General features: G+C 41.9%; 2 protein-coding genes across 5 annotated transcripts in view; both read left to right on the forward strand.

The window, feature by feature from the left end:
• The window catches only part of LOC128754884 (zinc finger CCHC domain-containing protein 7-like), a 39,782-nt gene extending 27,878 nt beyond the window's left edge, over positions 1–11,904 (forward strand). For all 3 annotated transcript variants that reach the window (XM_053857841.1, XM_053857840.1, XM_053857842.1), the window contains 4 exons: positions 620–655; positions 9,425–9,520; positions 10,751–10,868; positions 10,978–11,904. In XM_053857841.1, coding sequence (XP_053713816.1) covers positions 620–655; positions 9,425–9,520; positions 10,751–10,868; positions 10,978–11,513 — 786 coding nt within the window. In that variant the 3' untranslated portion in view covers positions 11,514–11,904. The remainder of the gene's footprint in view (positions 1–619; positions 656–9,424; positions 9,521–10,750; positions 10,869–10,977) is intronic.
• Positions 11,905–12,977: 1,073 nt separating this feature from the next.
• On the forward strand, positions 12,978–21,927 carry LOC128753904 (phosphopentomutase-like). Of its 2 annotated transcripts, XM_053856085.1 has the most exons (14): positions 12,978–13,091; positions 13,207–13,316; positions 14,246–14,413; positions 15,239–15,430; positions 15,796–15,879; positions 16,419–16,612; positions 16,701–16,890; positions 16,960–17,057; positions 17,300–17,480; positions 17,567–17,660; positions 17,769–17,898; positions 19,238–19,430; positions 21,258–21,391; positions 21,466–21,927. In XM_053856085.1, the coding sequence occupies exons 2-14, from the start codon at positions 13,248–13,250 to the stop codon at positions 21,566–21,568; spliced, it is 1,830 nt and encodes a 609-aa protein (XP_053712060.1). In that variant the 5' UTR covers positions 12,978–13,091; positions 13,207–13,247; the 3' UTR covers positions 21,569–21,927. The 2 variants fall into 2 exon arrangements, with proteins under 2 accessions (XP_053712060.1, XP_053712059.1); XM_053856084.1 differs by lacking the exon at positions 12,978–13,091 and having other exon boundaries at positions 13,112–13,316.
• The last annotated feature ends 4,249 nt before the right edge of the window (positions 21,928–26,176 follow it).

The following is a 26,176-nucleotide window of genomic DNA, read 5'->3' on the forward strand; positions in this document are numbered from 1 at the left end:
GAATAGTTTAAAAAAGAACACAGGAGGAGAGGTGGTGAAGAGACAGCTGTTGAAATTCATATTTGCCATCTTCTTGCTCCTCTGAACAGAGCAAGTTTAAAGTGCAATCACAAACTTGGCTAGTTAGATTTATTTTTCCCCCGAACGTTGGGTTGAAGCTTGAACTCCGGAATTTAAACCCACATGAGCCCAAATCTCCCTTCCCTACTCTCTCGTTTTTCCTCTCTTCCACTCAGTAGGTGTGTAAATAGATAAATCTTGTTGCCTGCAGCGACGGCGGCATTTTCAATTTCCCAGTGGGAAGTAGCGGCGGCTGAGAAAGGATGTCGTAGTGCTTAAGGAACAGCGTGGCGAAGCTCCAGAGATAATGCGTTAGTCACACCGGGACAAAACAACTGACTGGCTTACTTACTGTGTTCGGGAGTGCAGGGACACACGCAGGGGCGGCTGCCAGAGTCAAGTGTACCTGTGGGAGGATGGTGACTGGAAAGTGGCTGTACAAAGAATATCTTAATACTGATGCTGTATGGAAAAGAAATGCTCACACATTATAGTCATAGTTTCTGCTCAGTGTGTGATGTTTTGTGTGACATTGTCTAATGGTTTTCTCTTTCTTTAGGCATGTCCTGAAATCTGGCGGCAATACCATGTCACGGTGAGTCTCATTCCCAGGCTCATTTTTTGTTAGTTCATATGACAACAATATATATATTTTTTAAATCCATCGACTTGTGCAGATAACATTTTTGTTGCAAGTTATTTCCCCAGACACCTTGGTATTATTCTTATTGTTACGTACTATTATTCTATAGTCCTGTAAGTGAACATAAATGAGAATGTGTGATAAAGCGCTCTAATAACAAGCTATAATATGGATGTATTAGTGAATGTCACTTTTTAGCTGTAGATGTGATAAGTAATTCTTGGTGCTACTTTCCCAGCCACATTTTCTTTGCAGTGCTCACCAGAAGAAGATAAACTAAATTAGACCTTGGGTCAGAGTGAGTTCATGATACAATGCTGATCCTGTCCATCACATATTCCCAAGTCAAGAGAGTCCAGGATCAAAGACAGGTCTCAAGATGTCAAAGTTTGCGATTTGTCTCTCACATTCATTTGATTTGAGTTATTAAAACTCAATCATAAATGATCTGTAGCCTTCATAAACCTGTGTTCAAACCCTCCTGAAGCCAACCCACGGGGCCAAGCTTGTGAGTTGTTTTGAAAAATAATTTACAGAACAAATTTAAAGTTTTGGCACTTTAAATTATTCAACATGCTTTAAATGTGAGTATGGAACGTAACCACTGCTGTTATTAGCCAAGCAGCTCAGATGTCAGATGAACTCAAAATTGCATCAATTTTCTGACAACAGTTCATGGCCTTTATCACCCTTGCATGTGATGTGTAGACTCAAGACTGATATAGGGTGAAAGCTTGTTGGAGCCTGCGTTGTTTGAGCTCAGCGTGTGGTGACAGCGTTTTAGGCCACTTGAAGATGGGCTGATCATTCATGTAACGAAATCAATGGTGTGACTTTATATCTTAGGATTGTGGGAGTTGGAAAACAACATCTATTTAGAGATGACCTCGAAACGTCCAGTAATGTGGGTGGGTTTCACTTGCTTAACGTCTATCACAAGGGCAGCATTACTGGATGAAATCAAACCTGGACCTTCCAGATTCTTGTCATTTGAAGTGAAGAATTTGTCAAGTTATTTATCTGTCCTGAAGCCAGCAAAAATTCCACTGCTTCCGGGGCCTTCTTGTCAAAAGTGATCCACATCCTGTTGACAGCAGTATATGAGTTGTATTGTGGATCAGTATAACTATGTAGAAAAGTAGTCCCATTATTTCACAAATATCTTCCAGCTAAGCTGACAAAAATCTGTAAGTCTGCTTTGATGTGTATTGATGTTGCCCTCGAGCAGACAAGTGAAGCATAGCCAAAAAATACCGTAGTGTGTCCAAAAGTTGTGGACAATCACACAAGTTATCAAAGATAAATGGTCTCTTTGCTCCCTAATGTGTGTGTACATCAAGGCGAGAGGGTGATATAGACCTCAGCCTAAGAGAAAAGAGCAGCTTGTTTGTCAATTAAAAGACGTGATAAAGCATGAAATGGGCTGCCAACGCCACGCGGGACGAGGGAGCGGGAGAGAGGGAAGCAGAGTGTGTGTTTGCATATATCTTGGTGTGCACTTTGTATATATGTGTGTGTGCTGGGGGAGGTCTGTCACTCTCCTCTATGGAGATTAATTAGCAGGGGCTGTCTAATGAAAAGGCAGCATGGTTAGAGCTCGGGTAGCGCGGCGGGAGAGTTTGAGGCAGCAGAGAGGAGGAGGAGGAGGGAGCAGGACAGAGCAGCTCTCAGGGAGCCACGGGAGGAAACCGGAGTTGAGTTTTTAATTGTCGCGCATGTGTTGGCACGGGAGTTTCACTTTGTTCCTCGTATGAAAAGGAGAATCTGGACACCTCTAGAGAGGAGGACGCCACAGTTGGGCCGCTTGTGTGTGATGGCGTACTTTAACGGGTGGTGGATTGTGACCCAGGTCTAATTGCAGTATTTAAGCCATTTAAGCACTGAGAACAGAAGGTCGTTACCGATCCAAACTAGCGTGGGGTTTGGAGTCGCAAACGTAAAAGCAGGCACACCACTGACACACACACACACACACACGTGCGCGCATATCCTTCTGTTTAGGACTGCCTCATTTTATTCATGATGCTGCTTATGACCCTGAACTCCCCAATGTGAGAAGGTGTGTGAGTGTGTGCGCTCGCTTTGGGAGATGTGACTCTGTCACCTTCCGCTGGGCTCAGCCAGGTGTGAAAAGGCATTCTGTCAGACCTCCCTGCTACTGGGTCCATTTATCCTTGCTGTTGGTGTGTGTGTGAGGGCATGTCTGTGTGTGTGTGTGTCATATGTGCACGCTCACTCTCGAGGTCCGTTTATCTTCCATGAGTATGTGTGTGTTGTCTGACTGCACCTGGCCCTCCACTAACAAACTCCTCCACACCAAACTGTATAGACCACAAAGCCCCTGGAGTATTTACTGTGAAAGTAAGATGCCGACACACATGGACACACACAACAAATATATATAGAGAGAACTGTAAAAAGGTAGAAAATACCTGAAGAATTTTCTGCTTGACTGTATCAAATGAACAGTGTTTCAGCGCTCACACCTTTGCTTTTCTCCTTAATCGTCTCTGCCGTTGTGTCATGTCAGATTGCTGAACACTCACTCACGCTACACATTGATGTGTAAGACTTGATTAGATTGGAACATGAGTCACAAGGACGAGGTGGGTAGGAACGCACCACCAAAGGATGAACATTTGACTTTTTGGTGTGTAGATGTGCTTCACTTGAAGATGTACAACTGCTGTGTGAAGTTAGTTTGTTCTGTTTTTCACCACTTCCTCATCTGGTTGTTAGTGTTGACATAAACATGACGAAAATAACTTAAAAATGTTCCACCTAAAAAAGGATGCTCTTATTCAGAGGCATGTGCTCCAGAGGTCGAGACTAGAACTCCACCCTCTGGCTGTCCGGAGGAGTGGCAAATATGGGTTCCACAAAATGTTCTGTTTTTATTGAACGTCTTTTATTACACTAGTTTTTCTGTGTATGGATCCACAGAAACTTCTTTGTGCAAGCTTCATTGAGCATTATTCCTCCAGAAGTTGGCCCATCAGACAGTAGAAATCTTCTGGAAGATGGGAGGCTGACAAACAGCATACAGAAGCTTGGAAAAGCCAGAGGACGAACGTGAGCAACCGATTGGCTGATGTCTATCAGTGAGAGCACTGATTGGCCACAACACTGATAGTAGGAGTGACACCTGTGTGTTTATTGATCGTGAGGTGTCTGCATGTGCGTTTGGTCGATCTCTCTTCACTCTGCTATATTTAACATCAACATTTTTCTTCTAAAAAACAGTGTGGACCTTCTCCCAAACGACCTCCTCCACTCCCTCCATTTTACTTTCCTGCCATCACTAAGTGAGAGGGAGTGAATTTAGTGGCGCGACAGGCAGAATTTAGAAACAAGCTTATTAAAAAGGCACTGAGGTGAAAGTGAACGGAAGCGGACACACCGCTCTCCTCAACTTAAATACACTTTAAAGCACTCTTGGCACATTGTATTGTGTTAAATAAGCCATTTGTGCGCTCATGCCGTTTTATATTCTTAATTGTTTCCTGATCATATGACTTTTTTTTTTTTTTTTTGCCATAAATCATTATGCTTTAAAATCAACTGCTCTTTCCCCAGTGGGCTTCTTCTCCTCTGACAGAAGTCAATCATGTCATTTTCATAATCCTCTTATACCTGTTTTAGGTTAAATAACGGGAGTGTAAATGTGTTCAGTATTTTTCATGACACTGTTTTATAATATTATTGAGGGTAATCATTTTAAACAATGTCAGTTTTTTACTCAAAATCATTCATCAGGTTTTGCTCGCACTAAATATTCATTTCCTTCTTTAGAGTCTTAAAAATTGCATGTCTTGAAGGGCGTACGTAATGGGAGTCAATATATCAGTCGCTTGATTTGATTGAATTGTCCGTGTGGGAGATACAGTATATATTCCCTTGTCTTTATACTCGATGAACAACGACCTAGCGCTTCGGACCTCAGCCTTCACTTTGCCTACCGAGTTGTCGCGCTGCATTGCTTCACGTAGTGTATGGAGTTATAGCGCCACTCGGTGGTTAAACGGATAACTAAAGGTGGCAGTAAAGTGAACAAAACCATAGATCCGTAATTGTAACAGCCTTGTTGAAGCCCTTTATTCTCCTTAATCTGTAAAACATGCTGATGTACTTCTGTGTTTGTCCTCGGTGGCCGACTATGCATCCTGTTGTTCAACTGTATTCAACCAAAGTAGGCGTTTTTCAGTTGTAAAATGACAGTATGAGGTTCAGTGGTTTACAAACATTGAGCTTTGTCATGTTTTTTTATGAATGTGGCTGTGAGAAAACATGATCTTGCTGACTAGTAATGGCAAGTGATGGAAGAGCAGATATGAACTTCAGTTTTCTTATGCTGATCTAACCAAGCTGTTGATAAAGTCGGCACCTTTGTAGCTTTTCGGATCTCCCCAATGTAACTGAAGTCCCCATCAAGCCTGCGCATGCTATAACCTTTATTGGCCATGTTCTGCCACCTGACTCTTTTATTTCCCCGGAAGGTCGTAGACGAGGCAAAAAAAGCTCTCGTGCCCATTCATAGTAGTTTTTGCTGACTCCCAGAAGTACAGTTCAAATGTCCTCCTGCTCATCTCTTTGCTCTCTTTCCCTCCTTCTTTATAAACCTGAGGATCCAGCAGCATTTAGAAAAAGATGCACAGCACTAAGTAAGTCTCAAATGTACTGTTTATGACTGTAGTATTAGCTAGTCATTTTAGTGAATGGTTGTATTTACTACACAGGAGTGTTCTCTGCCAGTGAAAGTTGAATTGTCAGCACGAGAATCCCCTGAGTACAGGACAATATAGGCTTCATTTTTTGCCAGCATTTAATTTTTCCATTGTAATATTGTAATATAAAATTGATGTAGAAACTGTAAATTATTATATGTGTGCCTCAATAATCAGATCACAGACTGATGGATGCTTTTCTCCACGAAGGAGTGATCCCCGATGTCTTCATACATTAGATTAGATGTGTGTACTTGAAACAATTTGTATGCCTTAATCCCTACTAAAATTCAAATTCTTGAGAAAGTGAATAGTGAAGTATGTTGTGTATCGATCCTGTTAGAACTATCATTTTAAACCTATTATAACATATATTATAAACCTGCAATTGTTGAGAGACAAAAAGAAAAATATTTCTTTAGAGAATAATATGGCATCTTTATTGACATATTTAAATATATTCTTCGTTCTAAATGATGACAAGGAAATGCTGAAGAAAGCCTTCAAGAGCTTCATACACTCTGACCAAGAAAGTGTTCCAGCTGTCTCATCTCTGCCCATCACTCTGGTGGTGACGACTGCTCACGAGGCTTTTCTCAGTCAACATTCCAGGTGCATGTGTGGTGAAATGTACAACTCTGTTGATAAGCTTCACAGTGAATGAATGCGTCAGTGCAGGACTGAGGAGTCTGTTGTGAGTTGCCAGACACAATACTGGCGCTCGACCTGTACTCACACATCCCTCACCTCCGTGTTTATCACCCAAGATATTTTGTTTCCTGATTCCTCCCACTCTGATTGAGTGCAAACATTTTAATGAGTTTGATTTTGAAAATTGCTCAGTTAAAATTCCCCTCAAGACAATAAGAGGATTACTGGTGTGGTGCGTACTTCCTAAAGTTCAACTCCAACAGCTCATGGCAGTGGCTCACGACGCTCTAATTAATGTGTGATGTTTACCTCATGTGCACGCACAGGCATGTTGCTGGAACACACACACCCGCACACGCAGCCACACTCCGGATCTGTTTGTTTTCATCTAAAGCCAGTGGTGTTGTGTTGCGAGGCTGTTCTCTTTGATAAAGCGTGCAGAGTTGCTCCCCAGTGGGTCCAGTAACATATGCAAACTGCTTCCCATCGCTGCAATAACATATGCAAAGCAGTGCCGCTGGCCCCAGCCCCCTTGCTCTCACCACCCGTTACTGTTCACATCCCATCCTGCAACACACACACAGTTATCAAGCCCAATCCGAGAAGCAAACAGGCTTGGGTGTGTGTGTATGTGTGTGTGTTCCTTCAGATTGCCGTATGTAACAGTCCCAGCTTTGTGTTGGCTGAAGGATTATCACGGCTTTGCCACCAGGAGCAGAGGAGAGCGAGACAGGGTGTTTGTGTGACAACTGTGAGAAACCGGTGTCTGTGTGTTGGTGCGTGAGAGGCCACGCATGGCTGGTTGTGTGTCCACACTGCAAAGCCTCTAGGACCCTCTCGAACACACACACTCACGCACTCTCTTGACCATCAGCTTCTTCTTGACTGACTGCCAGAGTATCCGTTCACTGCTCTAGTGGCTCTTCTTGTTAGATCAGCCGGTTCTGGATCAGAACCAGATTCTTCCTGCTGTTTCTGCAGCCGCGGGACTGTTGGCCAAACAGAAGTTAATAAGCTCTGGCCTTTTTAAAGTATGAATGTGTGAGCATGGACACACGAAGCGTGTATCTTTTTTTTTTTTAGCTCCAAGTTCATTTAAGTCCCTATGGTTTTTGTTAGTATGTACGTCAAATCCAGCCTTGGTTTTCCTGTATGGGTTTTACCCATGGTGTGCATTTCTACTTGGATAAAGGTTTGTATTTTGTCTCATTCTGAGTTACTATGCATATGCAACAAGATAATTTCGCTTGACTGGGTTTCTTGAATTAAGATTGGTGGTAGAAATGAGATGTAGCCAGGGTGCCCTAAAGTTAGCCAAAAAAATGTGTTTTGTGTTGTTACGTAAAATATAACATCCCAATCATACATATATTATATTTAATATAAAATAGCAGAAAATGTCTATCTAGTTAAGGTAATTTATCTTAGATTATAACTGTTAACAGCCACAAAATAGGTTAAATGAATTACTGTTGATGAGTTGTGATATGGCTGGATGTCATCATGCTTGAAATAAGAGCAATAATAAACACTTGAATGAAGCAACTTGAGTTAGTTACTTAAAACAGGATTTATTCTGATGAGTCAGAGAAAGTAAAAGATCATATTTTAAGTTATTTCCCTCGTTTCAAGATTTCCTCTCTATAATAGACCAAAAAGACAAGGTTATGCTTGATTTAAGGTTTTACTGAAAATCAAATACCAGAGATAAAACAAGATCATCTCATACTTCTTCTAAATATCTTAAGAACCCCATCATTTTCAGTGCTCTTAAAAAGATGCGGCTCATCATATCATAGACAGAACATTGTTACAAAGAACCACAGTACAAACATGCACTTATCTCGTCACTTCACTGAGAGTGTGATCGCAACAGGCCAGATCCCACCTTTGTTCTTCTTCCCTTGAGCCTTAATTCTCCTTTTGACAGTGCTGCCCACAGCATCCTGCTGAGTCAATGGTCGAAACGGTGCTAGTGTGAAATATGGGGTGCCTCAAGGGTCTGCTTAGGGTGCAGTTTTCATTTCACTGGTCATGCTCATACTCTTCAAAAGCACAAATGTCTTTTGTTTTTCTGCGTCTCCTCCACGACTCTCAGATTTACTTAACTCAAAAATTCAGATCGGCATTCGGACTAAAACGAAAGCCAAACCCCTGCTGGGCGTTTTCAATTTTCAATTGTATTTGCTTGATAGTGAAAGGACAATAATAGTGTTGCTTTATGATTCTCAAATAGAAACTGAATTGCTCTTAGTCAAGAACAATATTCTTCAACAAACCCTTTTGAGAATACTATTGCTCTGAAAGATGTGTTTGATTCTCTTGCTCAAATGTTGAGTCACTGTTTTGCTCATACGTTGCATCATCAGAAGTACAAGCAGATCTGAGCTCCTCCGAGGCATTATAAACGTTTTGGCCGCCGTCAGCTATTTAGATTTCCCGATAGCAGGTGTGAGAGCAGAAACCCAAGACGGATGAGGGTTCATCCCTTTAATTAATATTGAATGAGGCAGACATCTACACACTGGCATACAAATACACAATCAGGTCTCTGACAAGTATCGCGGTTTGATGGAAGAATAAGAGGGGGATTTTATTTCTTCTTTTCTCTGGCTCGCCATTCTTCGATTCATTCATGCAGTGTGTGCGCCGGATCCTACTAGCTGGTGATAAGACGAGCCCAAGGTCATGGAGGGAGAGATGGAGGGAGACCTGCAGCCAATTTACATGAGCAATGAATAGGAAGAGGTGCAAGAAGGGTGGAGGTCGGGGGCTGGAGACGGGGGACTATGATCTCCTTAGGGTGGGTGGGTGTGCATGTGTGTGTTGGGGAGAGGTCTGTGATCTCCTGGCCTTTGTGATGGAGATGGGCCGGTCCGGCCCGACCCGATAATGACGCGACTCCTTAATAGCATTCATTCTTTCTGCCTCAAAACTACTCAAGCGGAAAAGGGAAAGGGAGAGGGAGGGAGGGAAAACAAGTGTGCGTGGTTGGTGTGAGGATGCAGGGGTGTGTTTGGAGGAACTATTAGAAATACATGTGGGTGTGCAATGTTTGTAATCCTTAAATCAGAGAGGAGAAAGGTGCGCACACACACGCGTGTGTGTGTGAGAGACGTTAGCTGTAAATGGCATCATGTATCTGTATCTCTCACACTCTTGGTCAGTGTGTATTTGTTGTCATTACACAGTCTTCAAACTGTAGCTGTCTAATCAGCATTCAATGTCACACCAGAGGAAGCAGTTCATATGGGTGTAAAAGACTACATAACAGCCTCAGTATTCAAAAGCAGGGGCTTCACAACTTTGTTAAAACTGTTTCTCATTGTCATGTGCCTGCTCGTAGACCAAGGTGGGTCCACCTGTGAAGCACGCAGAGGAGAACCGTGATCACACCTCTGGCTACTGCTACAACTGCTCCAGGAAGGGACACTATGGTCACGTAAGTTTTCTTTTCTGTCTCTGTATTTGGGGCTGGTTAGTGATGTACGAGTAATGTTCTCCTTCAGGTTTTACCATGTGGATTTTCCAACAAGGTTGTTGCATTTATCCAAGTTTAGGGGTCATCAAAATGTTCATAGTCAAATGTATTTATTAGGAAGTAATCAGCATGAAAAACAATAAAGTAGTCACAAATTTCATTGAATATGTGTTGCCCCAAAGCATTAAGCGTCACTATTTTGGGGAAGAAGAAGACACTGATGAAAGTTTTGTTTTGCTTTTCATTTCAAGCTTGCTAGTTGGTTGTGAAATGACTATAAGTAGAAAGGTGCATAATAATAATCACAAGCTAGAAAGCACAGCATACTTCACTATTATGAGAAAAGAATTGTATTGGCTTACAGCATAATGAACAAAATGGTTTTCTGCTGAAACCCTTGACTGTAAGGACCTAAAGCGTTACGCTGTAGCTCAGTGTTTCCAATAGTGATTTTGTCAGCTGAAAAAAACACAAACAAACCACTTTGACTGCGATTTAATGAACTTAGTAACACCAAAACGTCACATTGTCTAGTTTACATTCATCTGAGATTCATCATTATTTCACTACTAGCACATGGAAATATATAAAAAATTACTTTCTTTTTATAAAAATATCATAACCATTGTTATAAGTAAAGATTTGTCCACATGAACTGGTCATAAATCCTGTGTATTTATATATTCTTCTGCATGATGTCAACAATTTGATGACTGTCTTTTTAGTCTTTCTCACCTGTCTTCTCAGTGAGTACCTTCAAGTACCCATACTATAGTGTTATGCCTCACTCTTCCAAACCACTGCTCAAATGTTAGCGTCACTCTGGCAGATTGCTTTGCAGAGTCCTTATGTCTCTACTCAGTCTCTCAGAGCAATGCAGACTCAACACTTTTTCTCCCTGTAGTCACAAGTTGGTTTATTTCAGTAATTTGATTGTATGCTGTTGTCAAAAGTCAACTGCTGCTGTTTTTTGCTTGAGCCCTGGTCTTGCATTGAATATCAATTAGTGAAATTGTAGATTTTTTTTTTGGTCTGTTTATGGGCAGAGGATGAATCCGCTTTGAGATATCTCTTAATAGCTTAATTCTAATGGATTTTGCCAACAAATACTGACAAATCCCCTTGTCTGACTCTGTTACTGTGGTACTTTACAGTTCTACTGAATCCCTGTTAACAGAATGTCTCCCTCAGGATTGTGTGCAGACGCGGATGTTCAAAGGAACATTTCCCACCATCCCGTTGATCAGCTACTACGACAGCGTGGATGACACCAAACGCAGAGAAGTCAGGGTGCAGATGAAAGTAAAACGTAAGTTCAGCCCAGGTTCTTTCTGAGTGTAGAATTGTGATGAAGTTGTGTCGGTCTCCAGAGCTGATGTGGAAATGCTCAATTATTTACGTCTTTTTTTTCGCTATAGAGTTGAAGAAAAATGGCATCCTTACTGAGTACAGCAAAGCAGCACTCACTCCAGAACCACCAAGGAAGAGACTAAAAGTCCACCAGTCTAAAGCGTCTCCTCAGCAGAGCAGCCGGCAGTCCAAGCAGAAATCTGGCCACATATTTTTCAGTGATGACCACAACTTTGAGATGCACGAACCACCGACTGGTTCTGGATCAGTAAAACCTTGGAGACCAGCATCCAAAATCCAACGGTACAGTCACGGGAAGCTACATATAGATGAAGCTGCTGATTTTCCCCGAGGAGGTGAACGTCATAGAGGGAACACAAAAAATAACGTAAAGAAACAGAGGAAGGATCCGAGGCGAGATTCTGGAAATGGCAAGCCAGGCCACCTTCGCTGGAGTCAAGCTGGCGAAATGAAGAAGGTGAAGAACGACAAGAGAAATCCCAAGGGTCGGTTTGCTGGGAAGAAAGCAGCAGGACTGAGGGAGCCATCGGGTGATAATCTGTTTTGTATAAAACAAAGGAAACCAAAGAAAAGGCAGTTTTAATGAACATCCTCAATGACTGCACATTTTCAGGGCAAATAGAAGACAGAGGCTGACATCACTGGTCACTGCAGAAAAGTCGGATCCTGTTTGCAACCAAAGCATTTCAGCATTCCGAGTTATCACATCTCGTCATCAGTTGCTGTAAACACAAGTGTAGAATCGACTCGACTAGAGTTAGTGCCTCTACCCTTCACGACTGCTGCTAATCAATGACGTCGATGTTTTTAATAAATCCTTTCTGATTCACAGAAACTCTCTTGACAGCATTCTTAAAACACACCTTTGTGCAGCCTTGGTTGGTATGAGGGTGTGGCTGGTTCAGTATTAAGTCTGCATTTTTAATGTCCATTTCTCTACATTTTGTTGACTTGCCTGGAAAGCAAATAAACAACTCCTGTGAATTTTTTGTCTTTGTCATGCTTTGAAGATATGAAGATCAAGAGGACTGGATTCAAGTTTTGGGTTTAATTATTTTTGAATGCTCTGGAAAATATTTCTTTTGTACACAATTGAGGCGATGCGATGCCCAGTAGTGCGGAAATGGGTATCATTTCTCCAGCTATGGTGTCACAAGTGTTGGTATCGTGTGAGGTATTTGACTTTCTGTCATCATTTGTAACCATGCTAGTTGTATATTCAATCAGAATCAGATTTATTGCCATGGTCAGTGGGGATCCCAGCAACTAGCAAAGTGCTTTGGAATAAAGTGCTATCAAAAAATAAATAAATAAATAACAAAGGCTGATCACAAATTCAACAGCCGAGGGGAAGAAGCTGTTCCTGTGACGGGAGGTTCTGGTCAGGAAGTCTGTAACCCACCTGCAATGTGAGTCTGGCATGTTGAGCTGGCAAAGCTTGTCTTCAAGCAGAGCTGAAGTCCACAAACAGGATCCTGGCATAGGTTCCTGGGGAGTCCAGATGCTCCAGAATGTAATGAAGGGTTCACTGCATCGTCCACAGATCTGTTGGCTCTGTAGGCAATCTGCAATGAGTCCAGGTGAGAAGCAGTGATGGATTTCAGGTGAGAGAGAAGCAGGCGCTCAAAGGACTTCATGACCACAGACGTCAGTGCCACCGGTCTGTAGTCATCAGTCCTGTGATCGTGGCCGTCTTGAGTACAGGAACGATAGTGGATGACTTAAAACAGGCAGGAACATGACAGGACACCAAGGAAGCATTGAAGATGTCCGTGAACACTGGAGCCAGCTCAGTCTTATTTGCGCACCCGTTTTACAATAATGTAGCCATTTTGTTGCTTCACTGCTCCAAGTGAAAAGAAGTGCAAAGAAAGTTTGCAGTTGTGATCTATCATGGGTTTAACACTTGCAATTTACGTTTTTAACGCGCCTAGTTATTTACTGTAATAACATGTAATATCCGCATATCAGGCACCATCATTCGGGCATTTTAATGATGAAACCACTTTATTGAATCATCATATTTGTCTCATCAAAACATATTCGGATGACTTTCATTGAGATTTATTGTTATCGTTATTTATTGTGGTTACATGGTTTTCCTTTTCAATAAATCTAAAAATGCCTCGCTGTTGAAAAGGTTTCCTGGGCAGCTTCTATGGTAATTACGGTAACGTAAGCGCGAGGGCTGGAGTTCCGCCCCCGCCTGTCATTCACGACTTCATGCTCGTCCGAGTTTTTCCACGTTCGTCTCGCAGCTGTGGTTTCTCCGGCAGTGAGCAGACTGAAATACGACAATCTTGGACAGGACGGACACATGGAGGATATCTTGACCGGGGACGCTCAACTGGACCAGGCTGTCCGACAGTGGCTGCAGTATGACCAGGTGAAGTGACAGCTAGCTGTTAGCCGCAGTGCTACTGAAGCACTTACATTGGAGCTTAGATAGATAAACGTCACTTTTGGAAAGTGTTCGTCAGCGTGTGTAGAAATGTATGTTGGTAAAAGAAAAAAAACCGTGTTTCACTATTTTATTTTCGCCGACTGACGATGAATGACTGAACGATAATACAGTCAATCCCGATGGTGTAGGGTTAGTCACCCCAAGACTCAAGACTCGACACACCTGAGCATCCAAGGCACCAACAATATTTTTTATGAAAACCTTATTCCTTATTGCTATGCTGTGCTATGCATTCATCCCATCAAGTTAATGCGCTGCTATGCATGGACCTGGTTCTCTCAAGGTATCCAGATGAAATGGACACTTTTCTTAACCAGAGTTGGGCTTGCTGTCTTCAGGAAATAATAACCATTCTTTCTGTTGTCAGTCACGATATTCTTATTTTGTCTATCATTAAACACCAAATGATTTCTGCACTATTATGCATGTGCTAAATAAAATTCGCATTCACATTTCGGTCCAGTTTCTTATCATTGTTCCTGTCACACTGACCCTCTTGTTCAGCCTGGTCACCACATGACCCCTCCATCTCAAGTCAAGTGATCTACACAACTTCTCCAATGACATTAATAACAGTAATAAGATTAACATGCATATTTACCTCCACGAGCGTGACTGGAATCATTCATCATCTTAAGGAGCACGAGAAGTCACTTAGACGCATCAGGGAAGGGACCAGTTTCAGTCAAGATTACATAACTACATTAGGGAGGTTTTATTAGCTGCCTGCTGTGAACAATGAACATGAAGGAGTTTGAATCACATATCTCCTTTTTTTGGCTTCATGTGTTTTCCGAATTAATATGTTCTGAGTCGTTCCACACTGCATTTATTTTTTTACTGTCCTACAGAATGAGAAAACAAAGTCTCTAGTCCAGGACCTGCTCAAAGATGGATCAGTGGAGGTGCTGAAGAAGAAGTTTTCCCATCGGATGGAGTTTGGGACAGCTGGTCTGAGGGCAGCCATGGGTCCTGGGGTTTCCTGTATGAATGACCTTACTATAATCCAGACTACACAGGTGTGTATTTACAGTGCATCTCATGAAGCAAATTCGCTGAACTTCTGACTCGTAAAACTGTCCCAGCTGACACCCACTGTTGACTTTTGTTTGCATTTTGCAATTACACTATCTTGCTGATGATGTTAACTAGGTATTCTAACTGTTGAGTAAAACCAAACACGAGATTCTCCAGTATTCCAATTGCCAGATGAATCCGTGTAAGTCTCCCTGGTTTGTCTATGGTGTCCTTCCGCGTTTAACCCTCTGCGGTCCAGGGTATAACCCCACTTTGTTTGGCCTAAATGAACACCAAAAAAATAGCCTAAAATACGGCTGCAAAAAAAGAAGGTTTATCTCACCGTGAATACCGAACATGACAAAAATAACTAGGAGAAGTGTGAATATAATTTAAGAAACTGATATAGTGACTTTGTCCATGGAGCGGTAAGGTTAAGCTTACTTTAATATGTGTTGCAGGTCAAATGGGGGTTATGTTAAATTGTCACTCCTAATTACCCCAGGAGGTAAATGGTTGACCTGTCCCAGGCTTAACCCGTCTCAGGCCAGGATGACTGCAATAATGGGGATTTTAATTAGTCGATAGATCCAGGAGAAAATGTTGATGTAGTAAGGTTTGTTAATGGTGAAGATTAGTCTTCATTGTTATTATTATTTTTTGTCTCAAACCATTTCCAAATTGGTTCCTTTTGTTGAACAATGGTTTAGAAGATGAACCTGTTAATGGATTAATTCTGATATTTGTTGTCTCACGTGTTGTTTGCTGACCCACCCTCTTTGCTGTGTTGTTCTTTGCATCATACATACCTTTTCAACTTCCCCCAGGGTTTCTGCTGCTACCTGGAGGAGATTTTCGGGAACCTGAAGGAGCGAGGTGTTGTCATTGGCTATGATGCACGAGCCCATCCCACCAGTGGCGGCAGCAGTAAGCGCTTTGCCAGTCTGGCTGCGGCTGTGTTCATCAGCAGAGGGGTGCCAGTCTACCTCTTCTCTGACATCACTCCCACACCCTTTGTGGTAAACCCCTCCACTCATCTGCTTTTTGTTGTTGACTATAAATGCTGTTGGTTTGGTTAGCTGATGACCGTGGGGCTGACACTAGGGGCAAATTCCAGTCAACTCACGCTCACTCTGGAACTTGTTACATAATACAAAACCATATACATCAGATTAAGAGAGGTTTTTGACCTTTATTGATTTTAAGTATGTTTAAATACTGGACCTAATGCTTGAACAAATAATCTTAACTTAAATATTCTTTCATTGTTTCATATGGTACTTTACCCAAGATGCTCTCAGTCTTCCTTCAAATGTGTCTCTTATTCAAGTTGTTTTTTTCATCTCCAGTATAACTACAGAGATTTTTCCTTTTCTCCACACAGCCATTTGCCGTTTCCCACTTGGGTCTCTGTGCTGGAATCATGGTGACGGCTTCTCACAATCCCAAGCAAGACAATGGTTACAAGGCAATTAATCATTTATTAACTCATTATAGTACTCTGTCTGTCTGGCTTTTGTCACTTAAATTGTATGTATGGTTTTTGTGTGTAAACGGTAAACTCATATTTTAATAGAAAGCTTATTCAGGTAACAGAATGTGCCTTATTCGCCACAGTGGCGGAAAAAGTTATTTGCTTTTACGTGTTTCAAAAGGTGTGGTTACAGTATACAGACAAATGAACAAATACTTTTTTTTTTGGTTCATTGCTTACAAGAAAAACAACCAAAACTAAATTCTTGACAGTTTTAATATGACAGTTTTTGCAGGTAAGTCGAAAAATAACAGAGAACGAGTTCACAACTGAACAAAAAATGTATTAACCATCAGACCATCAAATCAATGTTTAGTAGTTCTGCATTAGCACACAGAATACTGCCACTGGTTAAAGGTTCCTTAGTTATGTCTTCAATTTGTTCCCTTGTTGGATTAAATGTTATATGCAGGTAAAGGTAAAAGCAGCAGCTTTGACTTACTGACAGTCACTCTGTCCCTTCTTTGTCGTAGGTGTACTGGGAGAACGGCGCCCAGATCATTTCTCCTCACGACAAACGTATCGCGAAGGCGATTGAAGAGAATCTGGTCCCTTGGCCCGAGTCCTGGCAAACAGAGGAGGCCCTGAAGAGTTCTCTGCTCAAAGACCCATACCAGGACGTCCACGCAGAGTACTTCAAAGCCATCCAGAAACACTGTCACTTCAGGTGCTAGGACACAGTTGTACTCTGCTTTTGTGAAACCACTACAAGTGGCATGATCAATGCTGAAACCCCTTCCTTCCCGCATTCACAGGGATATAAACAAGAAGTCAGACGTGAAAATCGTGCATACATCCGTGCATGGTGTTGGTCACTCCTTTGTCCAAGCCGCTTTCAAGGCCTTTGACCTCAACCCACCCTATGCAGTAGAAGAACAGAAAGATCCGGATCCTGAGTTCCCTACTGTGAAGTATCCTAATCCAGAGGAGGGAGAAGGAGTCCTGGTACAACAACAATAGAAGCTTTTTACAGTTTTGTGAGGTGATGGGCTTAATATTTCTTTGTGTTCACAGACGCTCTCCTTCAGCCTGGCGGAGTTGGAGGGCGCCACCGTGGTGTTGGCCAATGACCCAGATGCTGACCGACTGGCCATAGCAGAAAAACAGGCGAAGTGAGTCTGTTGTGTTGGTTTCAACGGAATGTGCAGGCTAGCTTTTCAATTGAGAGCTAGCTGCTGGATTTTTGCTCCAAAACCTGGGGCTAAAATGAAAGCAATGAATGAATCCAATAGAACAAATGTGTTTTAATTGAAGACAGCCAATGATGGATGAAAACACTTGAGTCAAAAAGCAGTTTATCTTGTTCAGATAATAGTTGACAGTGCCCTCATGTCTCTTAAATTTACTTTTTCAGTGGGAAGTGGCAAGTGTTCACGGGGAATGAGCTTGGAGCGTTGATGGGATGGTGGATGTTCCACTGTTGGAAGAACCAGAACACTGATCCAAATGCTGTGAAGAACCTTTACCTGCTGTCCAGCACAGTCTCTTCGAAAATTCTTCGCGCCATTGCTGTCAAGGAGGGATGTCATTTTGAGGTAAAATGTCTGGTTTATTTTGTGGTCATATTGAGACATGCACTCACTATTAAAAGACATGAACATGTCATTTTCTTTATTTGTAGGAGACTCTCACAGGGTTCAAGTGGATGGGGAATCGGGCCAGAGACCTTTTGGATCAGGGAAAGAGTGTTCTGTTTGCGTTTGAAGAAGCCATTGGTAATTATTTTAAACTTTAAATGAAACATAGCTCATTTCTCTACAGTGCAGCAGCCTGATATTTTGCCCTGGTATTACTGACTCTATGTAACCTTCTCTCTCTTTCAGGGTACATGTGCTGCCCTGCTGTTTTGGACAAGGATGGAGTGAGCGCTGCTGCAATTGCTGGGGAGATGGTCTCTTATCTGGCCACCAAAGGCAAAACTCTTTCTGAGCAGCTTACCTCCATCTTTAATGAGTAGGTTCAACATTTCTCTGATTGTAAATGCATGTAATGTAGGTGAAGTTTAGAGGCGTGTTTCAGTCTTAAAATACTCCATTGTTCTGATTCACCCCCAGACCTGTGTGTGTGTATACACTGTAAATGTTAAATATTTGCTATTGTACCTAAGACGCCGCCAAACACAGTGTGTATTCATATAACTTAAATGACAAACACAGTTTTGGGTGATGACTTCATTTTACACTACAGGGTTTTATGAACAGCCAATGAACCAAATAACCGAAACTTGCATCAATGAATTATCCTTGTTTCTTCCATCTCCTGCTCAACTGTCCAAATCTTTTCCGGTCTTTCTTTGTAGCCTGGATAGAGTGTTGCAACCACCCCAGTTCAGATGTCTTGTACCAGGTCATTACCCATTCTCCTAAATTGATATACAGCATCACATTCAAAATCTTCCTCATCATCCTCCATAACCACTCCCCATGTAACATGCATCATATACTTCAAAACTGTGTTTTCTCCTGACAACACTGTCAAGAATCCAGCACGCAACAAATACAAGCCTTGGTCCATCAATCAGCCGCATTAAATATGATTTTAATTTTGTTGTTTTTTTGTTCCTTGAAAGGCACTTTGCAAAAAAATTTTTTTTTTTCAGCTCATTGACTTGCTTTTGTATAGAATCCATTTCAGTTCCCTACAACATGCTGCTGCACTAAATTTGTGGACCTGCAGAGGGCGCTATCAACACACTTTAACTTAAGTTGACGTAAGTTGCCTCACAGTGCAGCAAGAACAGGTGGCAGCTCAGGTTAAATTCAAACCTATCTTGGCGTGTGGAGCTGCTGAATATCTGTCAAATTTAGAAATGCTCAAATGTTCTGTGTTGTGCTAGAGATACAGTATATAGGATGGAAAAAGTGACATGCCATGGACTTTATTTGATGTCACTGGTATCGTTATGTTGATATTTATTCACCTAATTTGCGACTGGTCTTGATGCACAACTATGCACAATTCCTCGAAAGTTGAAGGAATTTGAATTTGACTCAAATCAAACAAAACTGTAATATCATTAGTGAATAATATTTCCAATTGATTCAGATGTATTCTTCCATCTGTTACAAATAAACAAACAAAAAAAGCGTATCAAATGCTGTCAGAAATGGTCAGTGTTTGGTAGCTGGTCATTGATTGATTATAAATAACTATTCCAAACTAAACCCAATAATCATGGTAAAAAGAATCTTCATTTTATTTCAGTACTGACTGCAATTGCTATATGTCTGACTGTAGCTGGCTTGTTCCTGTGTGCACCACGTTGAGGTCGCGTGTGGCTGCTTCTCCTCAGGTACGGCTACCACATCAGTAAGAACTCCTATTTCATCTGCCACGACCAGAATGTCATCCGCAGCCTGTTTGATCGTCTGAGAACCCACGACGGCACCAGGGGCTCCTATCCGACCATATGCGGTCGATTCACCATCTCTGCTGTTCGTGATCTGACCACAGGCTACGACAGCAACCAACCAGATAACAAGGCGGTACGTCCTCCCACACACACCGATTGTTTTCACTACCAAAGCACCAATCTTGAATGTATGTGACAAAGATCTTAATTTAGATATCTTAACCTCACTTTAACCGTTGGTTGTCACATACTCTGGCTGTTCAATCCACTTGAATCATTTTCATACATCCTATTATTTTCTCAATGGGAACACAGCGGGCAACAGGTCACCCTGAGTTCATTATAGTTCATCAGAAACTCTTAACCGCCACGGTTGGGCCGCGAGCGCCCCCGAGAGGGCTGCTCGAAGTTTTTTGTTTTACGCTCAGTTTTAACGCCACATATGGTGGCAGTAGTGTGTCATTGAATTGACTTGACAGCTGCAAATCTGCAATAGTTAACAACTTTGGAGAAGTTCTTGAAAAGAAAAAATAATGACGGAAGTGATGGCGCCCCCCAACTGTTCACCTGTTGGAGCAGTTCAATTTAAATAAATGAATTTGATTATGAACATTTTAAGGCAATACTTTCATTTACACTTGTCTTCTGTAGAGTTTATTTATGAAAAGAAAATCTTTTATGATATTTAGACGTTTTATTATATTTATTTTATTCATGACTTACAGATTTTTTCTCAACAGCTTGCTTGCATCAAGGGTATTTTTTTCTTCTTTTTTTTCTTTCTTAATTTGATGAACATGACTTGCACCTGGTTCTGCTACTGGTTGGACTTTTCGATGACGAATATCTTTGCGCTTCTCAAGGTTTTGGTTTGGTTACATGTATTTATGTATGTTTGCAGGAATAGAATATATGTATATATATTCTATTCCTTGAATGGGCCCTGGTGGGCCTTGAGGTCAAAAAGGATAAGAACCACTGCATTAAGACGTTAGGCAGAGGACGACTCCTTCATACACCCTGACAGCTGAGAGGCATCTATTAACCTCTGTTTAGTTACTACGCTAATTTCCAGATTATGGTAAGAATAAAGGCAATCTAAAATCAAATCTTAGAAAAAAAATTGGAAGTATTATGCAATATTGGAAAATGTCAAGTTGGCTTGAAGGGTAGTTGATGTGAAATATATTATAAACTTAGAAAATATTTACACAAGTAGTAGTCAAATAACATGTTTCAAGCTTATAATGTCATTTTGCTCCTGTTCTTTCCTTGTTTTAATATGTATTACGAAATTTAACCAAAGTTTAAAACTTGTTTTCTGTCTGTTGGTATAGAACATCTAGTAAAAGGAAACTGATTGCCCACCCCTGACCTAGTGTTTAAGTATTCTTGCAAATATACCTGCTACTAGTACAGTACCTCGGTTTTCAAATGTCCCGGACTTCGAACAAATCGGAGTTTGAAAAAAAATTTCGTTTTTTTTTTTTTTTTTTTTTTTGCTTCGGATTTCGAACGAAAATCCAGAACTCGAACGCCCCCCAAAAAGCCAGAAAATGCGCTTTGTTATTGTGTATAGCGCAGCCTCTGTATGCAGCCGTGTCCCGTTAGCTACATTTACTGACTGTTTTTTCTTCATATTGAGGTGTAAAACCTTTCCTGTCTCCGCTCTGGACCGTGGTAGAGTGTCACAGGGGAGGTGCTCGCTCTCCACACCTCCGAGGCTGGAGCGCGCACTCCAGGGTTTGATGTTGTCGGGTGGAGCTCGGACAGGGATGAGGCTTGGAACGCATTATTTATTTTTCTATTAATTGTAAAATCGCTTCTTGAATGGCCTTCTGGAACGGATTGTGGTTGAGAACCGAGGTTCCACTGTATTACAATATTTCCCAAATGATCCACCAGACCGGATGATTCAAGGACCTGGAGTCCACTGTGATCCCTCCAAATGTGTGTCCAGGTCCTGCCCACGTCCAGTTCCAGTCAGATGATCACCTTCAGCTTTGCTAACGGGGGTGTGGCCACCATGCGGACCAGTGGCACAGAACCCAAGATCAAATACTACACTGAGCTCTGTGCTGCCCCCGGTGACAGGTATCAAGACTACAGCTTAGCCTTCAACAAGTGGATAAAAAAAACCACCTCATTCTTTTGCTGTCGTTTTACAGTGATGTAGCTCAACTGAGGAAGGAACTTGACGACCTGGTCAACGCCATCGTGGAAAGCTTCTTCGAGCCAGAGAAAAACAAGCTGCAGCCAAAACCGGAGTAGAAAATGTGTCTTCCTTCCACCTCTTGTCAAAACAGCTGTACTGTGACCAATACGCTTCAAGGTTCTCGCCTGAAATATACACATTCCCGAACATACCCAAGTGCTCACAAAGTTGTACATTTCTACAGTAATACAAAACATTTCCCTGCACAAAACCTCTGTAATGCTACCTGGTGATGTGAATCTAGTGTGGCTAACCCAGGATTTCCTTTCTTGATCGTGCTGTCTTCACACCTGGCCCCTTACTGCCCTCGTGCTCTCATGTCCAAGCAAGTGATCACACTCTATAAAGGTATATTTTGTCTGCTGAGATGTATTTTTGATTTGCACCTGATGGTATGTGGAGGCAATAGCATTAAAACAACTCTGATGTGACGCAGCTGTGTTTGTGATTTATTTCTGGAGCTGATCCAAATGAAGCCTGTCCCAGGGCCCACATGTGGCCCTTGGTCGGCTCTAGCATTTCACTGTGGGGACTGGTGGAGATGATTCTGTCAACTCCCATGAATGAAGCGTAAAAGTCTTCAAGACTATAATAAAGGTGTGTGACTACAAAGTATGGATGCTAATTCTGTTTTTTCATCCAGGGATTTCTAAGTCAAATATACAGTTTTTAATAAAAACTTTGTCTCATGTACAGCAGGACAAAAAACATACATAAAATCATTAGACATCAAATGAGCCTTCGTCCTGTCGTGCAGTCAGAGTAGGCGTGTACACCCTCAGTCTTAATACGTCTGGCAACATAATGCAAACAACTCAATGCCAAGTGGCCGCTCTAGATGGGCAGTTAGAGTTCCACCTGGCCACATTATATGCTCCTGTGAGGGGCCGTCAAGCCAAAGAAGAACACAAGAAGCAAAGACAAAATAGGGAAAAAAGATCAAACTATACACTGTAAATATCAATGCAATTGTTCCATAAAAATACTTAGGATCCATAAATGCTCCATAGGATAAAAAAATCTTACTTAGCCTAATGCTAAATATAAATTGCAATGCAATAGAATTGCAAAAATATTGCTCCACCCTATAGTCCCGCCCCTGTGTCGGGCGACAGTCGTCTTATTTAACAGCTGAACTGAGAATGACGTCGCGAAAACGTGATCAGCACGTTGGCTGGAGTGTGCCATCTAGTGGACTCACATAGGCATTGCGAGCGTCACTACATCAGGGAATCCAGCACTGAGCTGCAGCGCGTATTTACTGGCTGAAGAGACCTCAACAATAACATAAGACAAAATGACGAGCGGCCAAAGTGATTCAGGACACTTGGGATTTGCTGTGTGAAGTTTGCTTTCAGTGCAAAAATGATGGATTTATAGACAGAGCGATGTCAAAATGTGAAATTCTGTCCCACATTTGTATGCCAAACTGACCGCAGGTCATGAAATGGCTCCTTCAAGTGTGACATTTTATTGAATTTTAAAAAAAAATTGTATCCATTACTTGAATGGTGTTTTTAGAGTTTTGACGTCCCCGTTGCTTTACTGTCGACATTCACCGTTCTGTCTGTCATAGTCCTGTCAAACATTTGAAACACACTCTGTTGTCAGAACTTGGAATACAATTCAATGTTTTAAATGAACCAACAGAGCACATTGATTCTCTAGGAAGAACGGTCGGGAACAATTTTCTGCCTGATCAAAACCACCACGTTTGAGGATTTTAATTGCTAATATGGTCACTTGTTTTCCCTGATTTATTACATTGTCGTATTTAAAAATACCATTGTAATACTTGCCGTCGTTGTTACTGTAAATTAGTATTACTATTTGAATTATATTTATGGTGGAATATGTCTGAAGGTTTTCTGGGTCTTGTCAGTGTTGGTTGTCTCTTTGGGGAAAATGGTGTTTGACTGAAAACAGATCCCTGCTGTACACCGCATCCCTGGGCTCCTGCCTGGTGGAGTAGTGTACTTCCTCTGAAATAGATCAGGCTTTGAATGTTCTGTGATCTGAAGTACAGCATCTGACGCCAGACTTAAATACAATTCTGACCGACAGGTGTGAGGGAATACAAATGCCCACGCAGGCAGCACGCTGCCGTCACGCTGCAGCTCTGCGGGGAGGGGTTGACCCCTGTCATCTATATTTAACTTCACACAGACTCTCTCCGATCACTCAGTCGATTCTGCTCCGATATTACACGACATTCCCTTGTGCTCACTCTGACCGCGACACACCCTGGTCACAACTTTGGGGACAACACAGGTAAGAAAACAACGTTTTGGTTGAATTGTTCATTAGGGTTTAATGTGCCTGGAATAGCTCCTTAAATTAGTTATCCTTGCTAAAGACACCTCACAACTCAACTGGATCACTTTCAGTTGAGGAAAGAGAGAAACAACGTCACTTGATTCAAATGTTGTATTGACTTGTGCGTCCATTTAACGCTGTGACGAGTCCTTCAGACAGCAGAAGGTCACGGCTGAAGCCTTGTGATGGTGTAAACAACAGGCTTGACGTGTGCCTCCACAACTTGAAATACTTTTGATTATGAATCCAGTTTTTACTGCTAAGATAGATCTGTATTTTTATTATTATTATTATTATATGTGGTCTACGCCCTTGATATTGACTTATTTGATATAATAAAGTTGTTGTCAGATGGCAAAATATGTGGATATGATAATTATAAATATTGTGTCCATACTAACAATTGTGCTTTGTCGTTTGTGTGCTAATGTTTTGTTATCCTTCAGGGTGGCTCTGCATCCATGGAGGGACTCTACTTTGAGGTGAAGCCAAAGGAGAACAGAGCTCCGGCACCACCTCGTCCTCCCCTCATTTCCTCCCATCGCTCATGTCCGTCACTGGCGCGGCTGGACACAAATCAGCGTTCTTCCATGTACAATGATGAAGAGGAGGCTGAAGAGGAGGTGCAGTACAAGTTGACCCTGGTGGGCTCTCTGCTGGTCCACCGCATGACCACCATGGCCATGCTGCCCTGGGTGGTGGCAGAGATCTGCAAGTCTTCAGGCAGGAGAGGCCGAAATATGCCTGCTCTGAATCAGTGCGTTCTTCTGTGTGTGTCTGCCACTCGGGTGCGGTGTGTGACCGCCTGGCCCGAGGGAGTGGTCCGAGACCCTCTGAGACACACCGTGCTCTTCAAGTGCCGACCCCACCAGGTGGTCAAGCTGATTCATAACAGCCAGGAGCCCAGCAGCTTCGCCTGTCTGCTCAGAGACGCCCCAGACTGCTGCTGCTACGTGTTCCGATGTCAGGACCGAGCCGAGGTGGGTGCAGTTGGGTGTCAGATCGATCAATCATAAATATGTTTTCATTTTTTAATAAATAAAACTTATTCCTATTATATCATTTTTAAAAATGCTGCTAGTTTATAACCAAAAACCACAGATCAGAGAGAAGATTATTTTTTACTAAATAATTATGTCCCAAAATTACAGTAAAAATATCAATAAATCCAGGAAGACCTGCGGGCCTCATTGTTCCACTCCACCTGCCATATTTCTTTGTTTGTGGATGTATTTATTGGTCGCAGAGACTCCATCGCCTGGTTCTTCTCAGCAGTGCTGCTAATTCACATGCTAATCTGTGCACATGAGGAATATAAAATAACACCCCTTGTGTTGACAAAGAGATTTGAGTGAGGCGGAATCCATGTTTATCATGACCTTGTGAGAGAGCAGATCTGTCTTGGTGGCACGACAGCTGATGCAGCGTCATCGCCATCTGAACTCAAGAGGCCCAACATACGCAACATCACATGTCTAAATAAGACATTTTAAACAGTCAAATTGTTTTAAAGCAAAGAACCGCAGCCTGCGTGCGAGGCACGAGATCTGACCATCACTCAGTGTTTACTGATACACAATAATGGTGACATGGACAAATGTGTTTTGGGAACGGAGCTGTAAATGAGCTGCAAAAACACATTCAAAGATGAAAGATTGACTGAAACATAATTCTAAAAAGTGGTTAGCTCTTAGTTGAAGTAAAAAAAACAAACAAAAAAACAGAATGTGACCCAAATACACAACATAACATCTCGTGCGAATGACTCCACTAGTCCAGACACAGCCTGTGGGGACTTGAGACCGTAGAGAGGGAGAGTTTAGTCCTCCTCCTCTCATAGGCTCCACAGCCACTAAGAAGCTGGGACACACTTACAAACAACATACAGCATGCATACGTTACACGTACATGCTTTATTTTAATGCCAACATTCATTCAACCAAACCGTTCTCTGCTTATAAGCCTATTTTACTCTACCGCACTCCCATTTCTTTTATTTTTGAACAAATCTGAGGGAAGGCGGCGCCAAAGTATTGCGATTAATATGTTGATATGTTAAGATGTGTCCCCCAAATCAATAGTCAATACAGTCCAAACTACTGAAGCACATTAAAAAAAAATTAAGGTTATGTCCGTATTATTTTGCAGCGTTAGAATGTCAGAACAAAAGTAATAAAGAATAACTGACTAACTGAAGAATAATTTAGAAGGAAAAAAGGCAGTAAACAGTGGACACAATTGGAATCAATTACATGTGTATCTTATACATACATATATATATATCTCGACTCATCGTGACTCTTGTGAAATACCTGGACTTAGAACCTCCAAACAGATGCTAATTCCCT

This window comes from Synchiropus splendidus, chromosome 2, assembly GCF_027744825.2.
Source record: "Synchiropus splendidus isolate RoL2022-P1 chromosome 2, RoL_Sspl_1.0, whole genome shotgun sequence".
Classification (NCBI taxonomy): domain Eukaryota; kingdom Metazoa; phylum Chordata; class Actinopteri; order Syngnathiformes; family Callionymidae; genus Synchiropus; species Synchiropus splendidus.

Coding starts and splice junctions, on each gene's coding strand:
- LOC128753904 (XM_053856085.1), top strand. CDS start 13,248: ATGGAGGATATCTTGACCGGGGACGCTCAACTGGACCAGGCTGTCCGA. Junction 15,431..15,795: donor TCACTCCCACACCCTTTGTG/GTAAACCCCTCC, acceptor TTCTCCACACAG/CCATTTGCCGTTTCCCACTT. Junction 15,880..16,418: donor AGCAAGACAATGGTTACAAG/GCAATTAATCAT, acceptor TCTTTGTCGTAG/GTGTACTGGGAGAACGGCGC.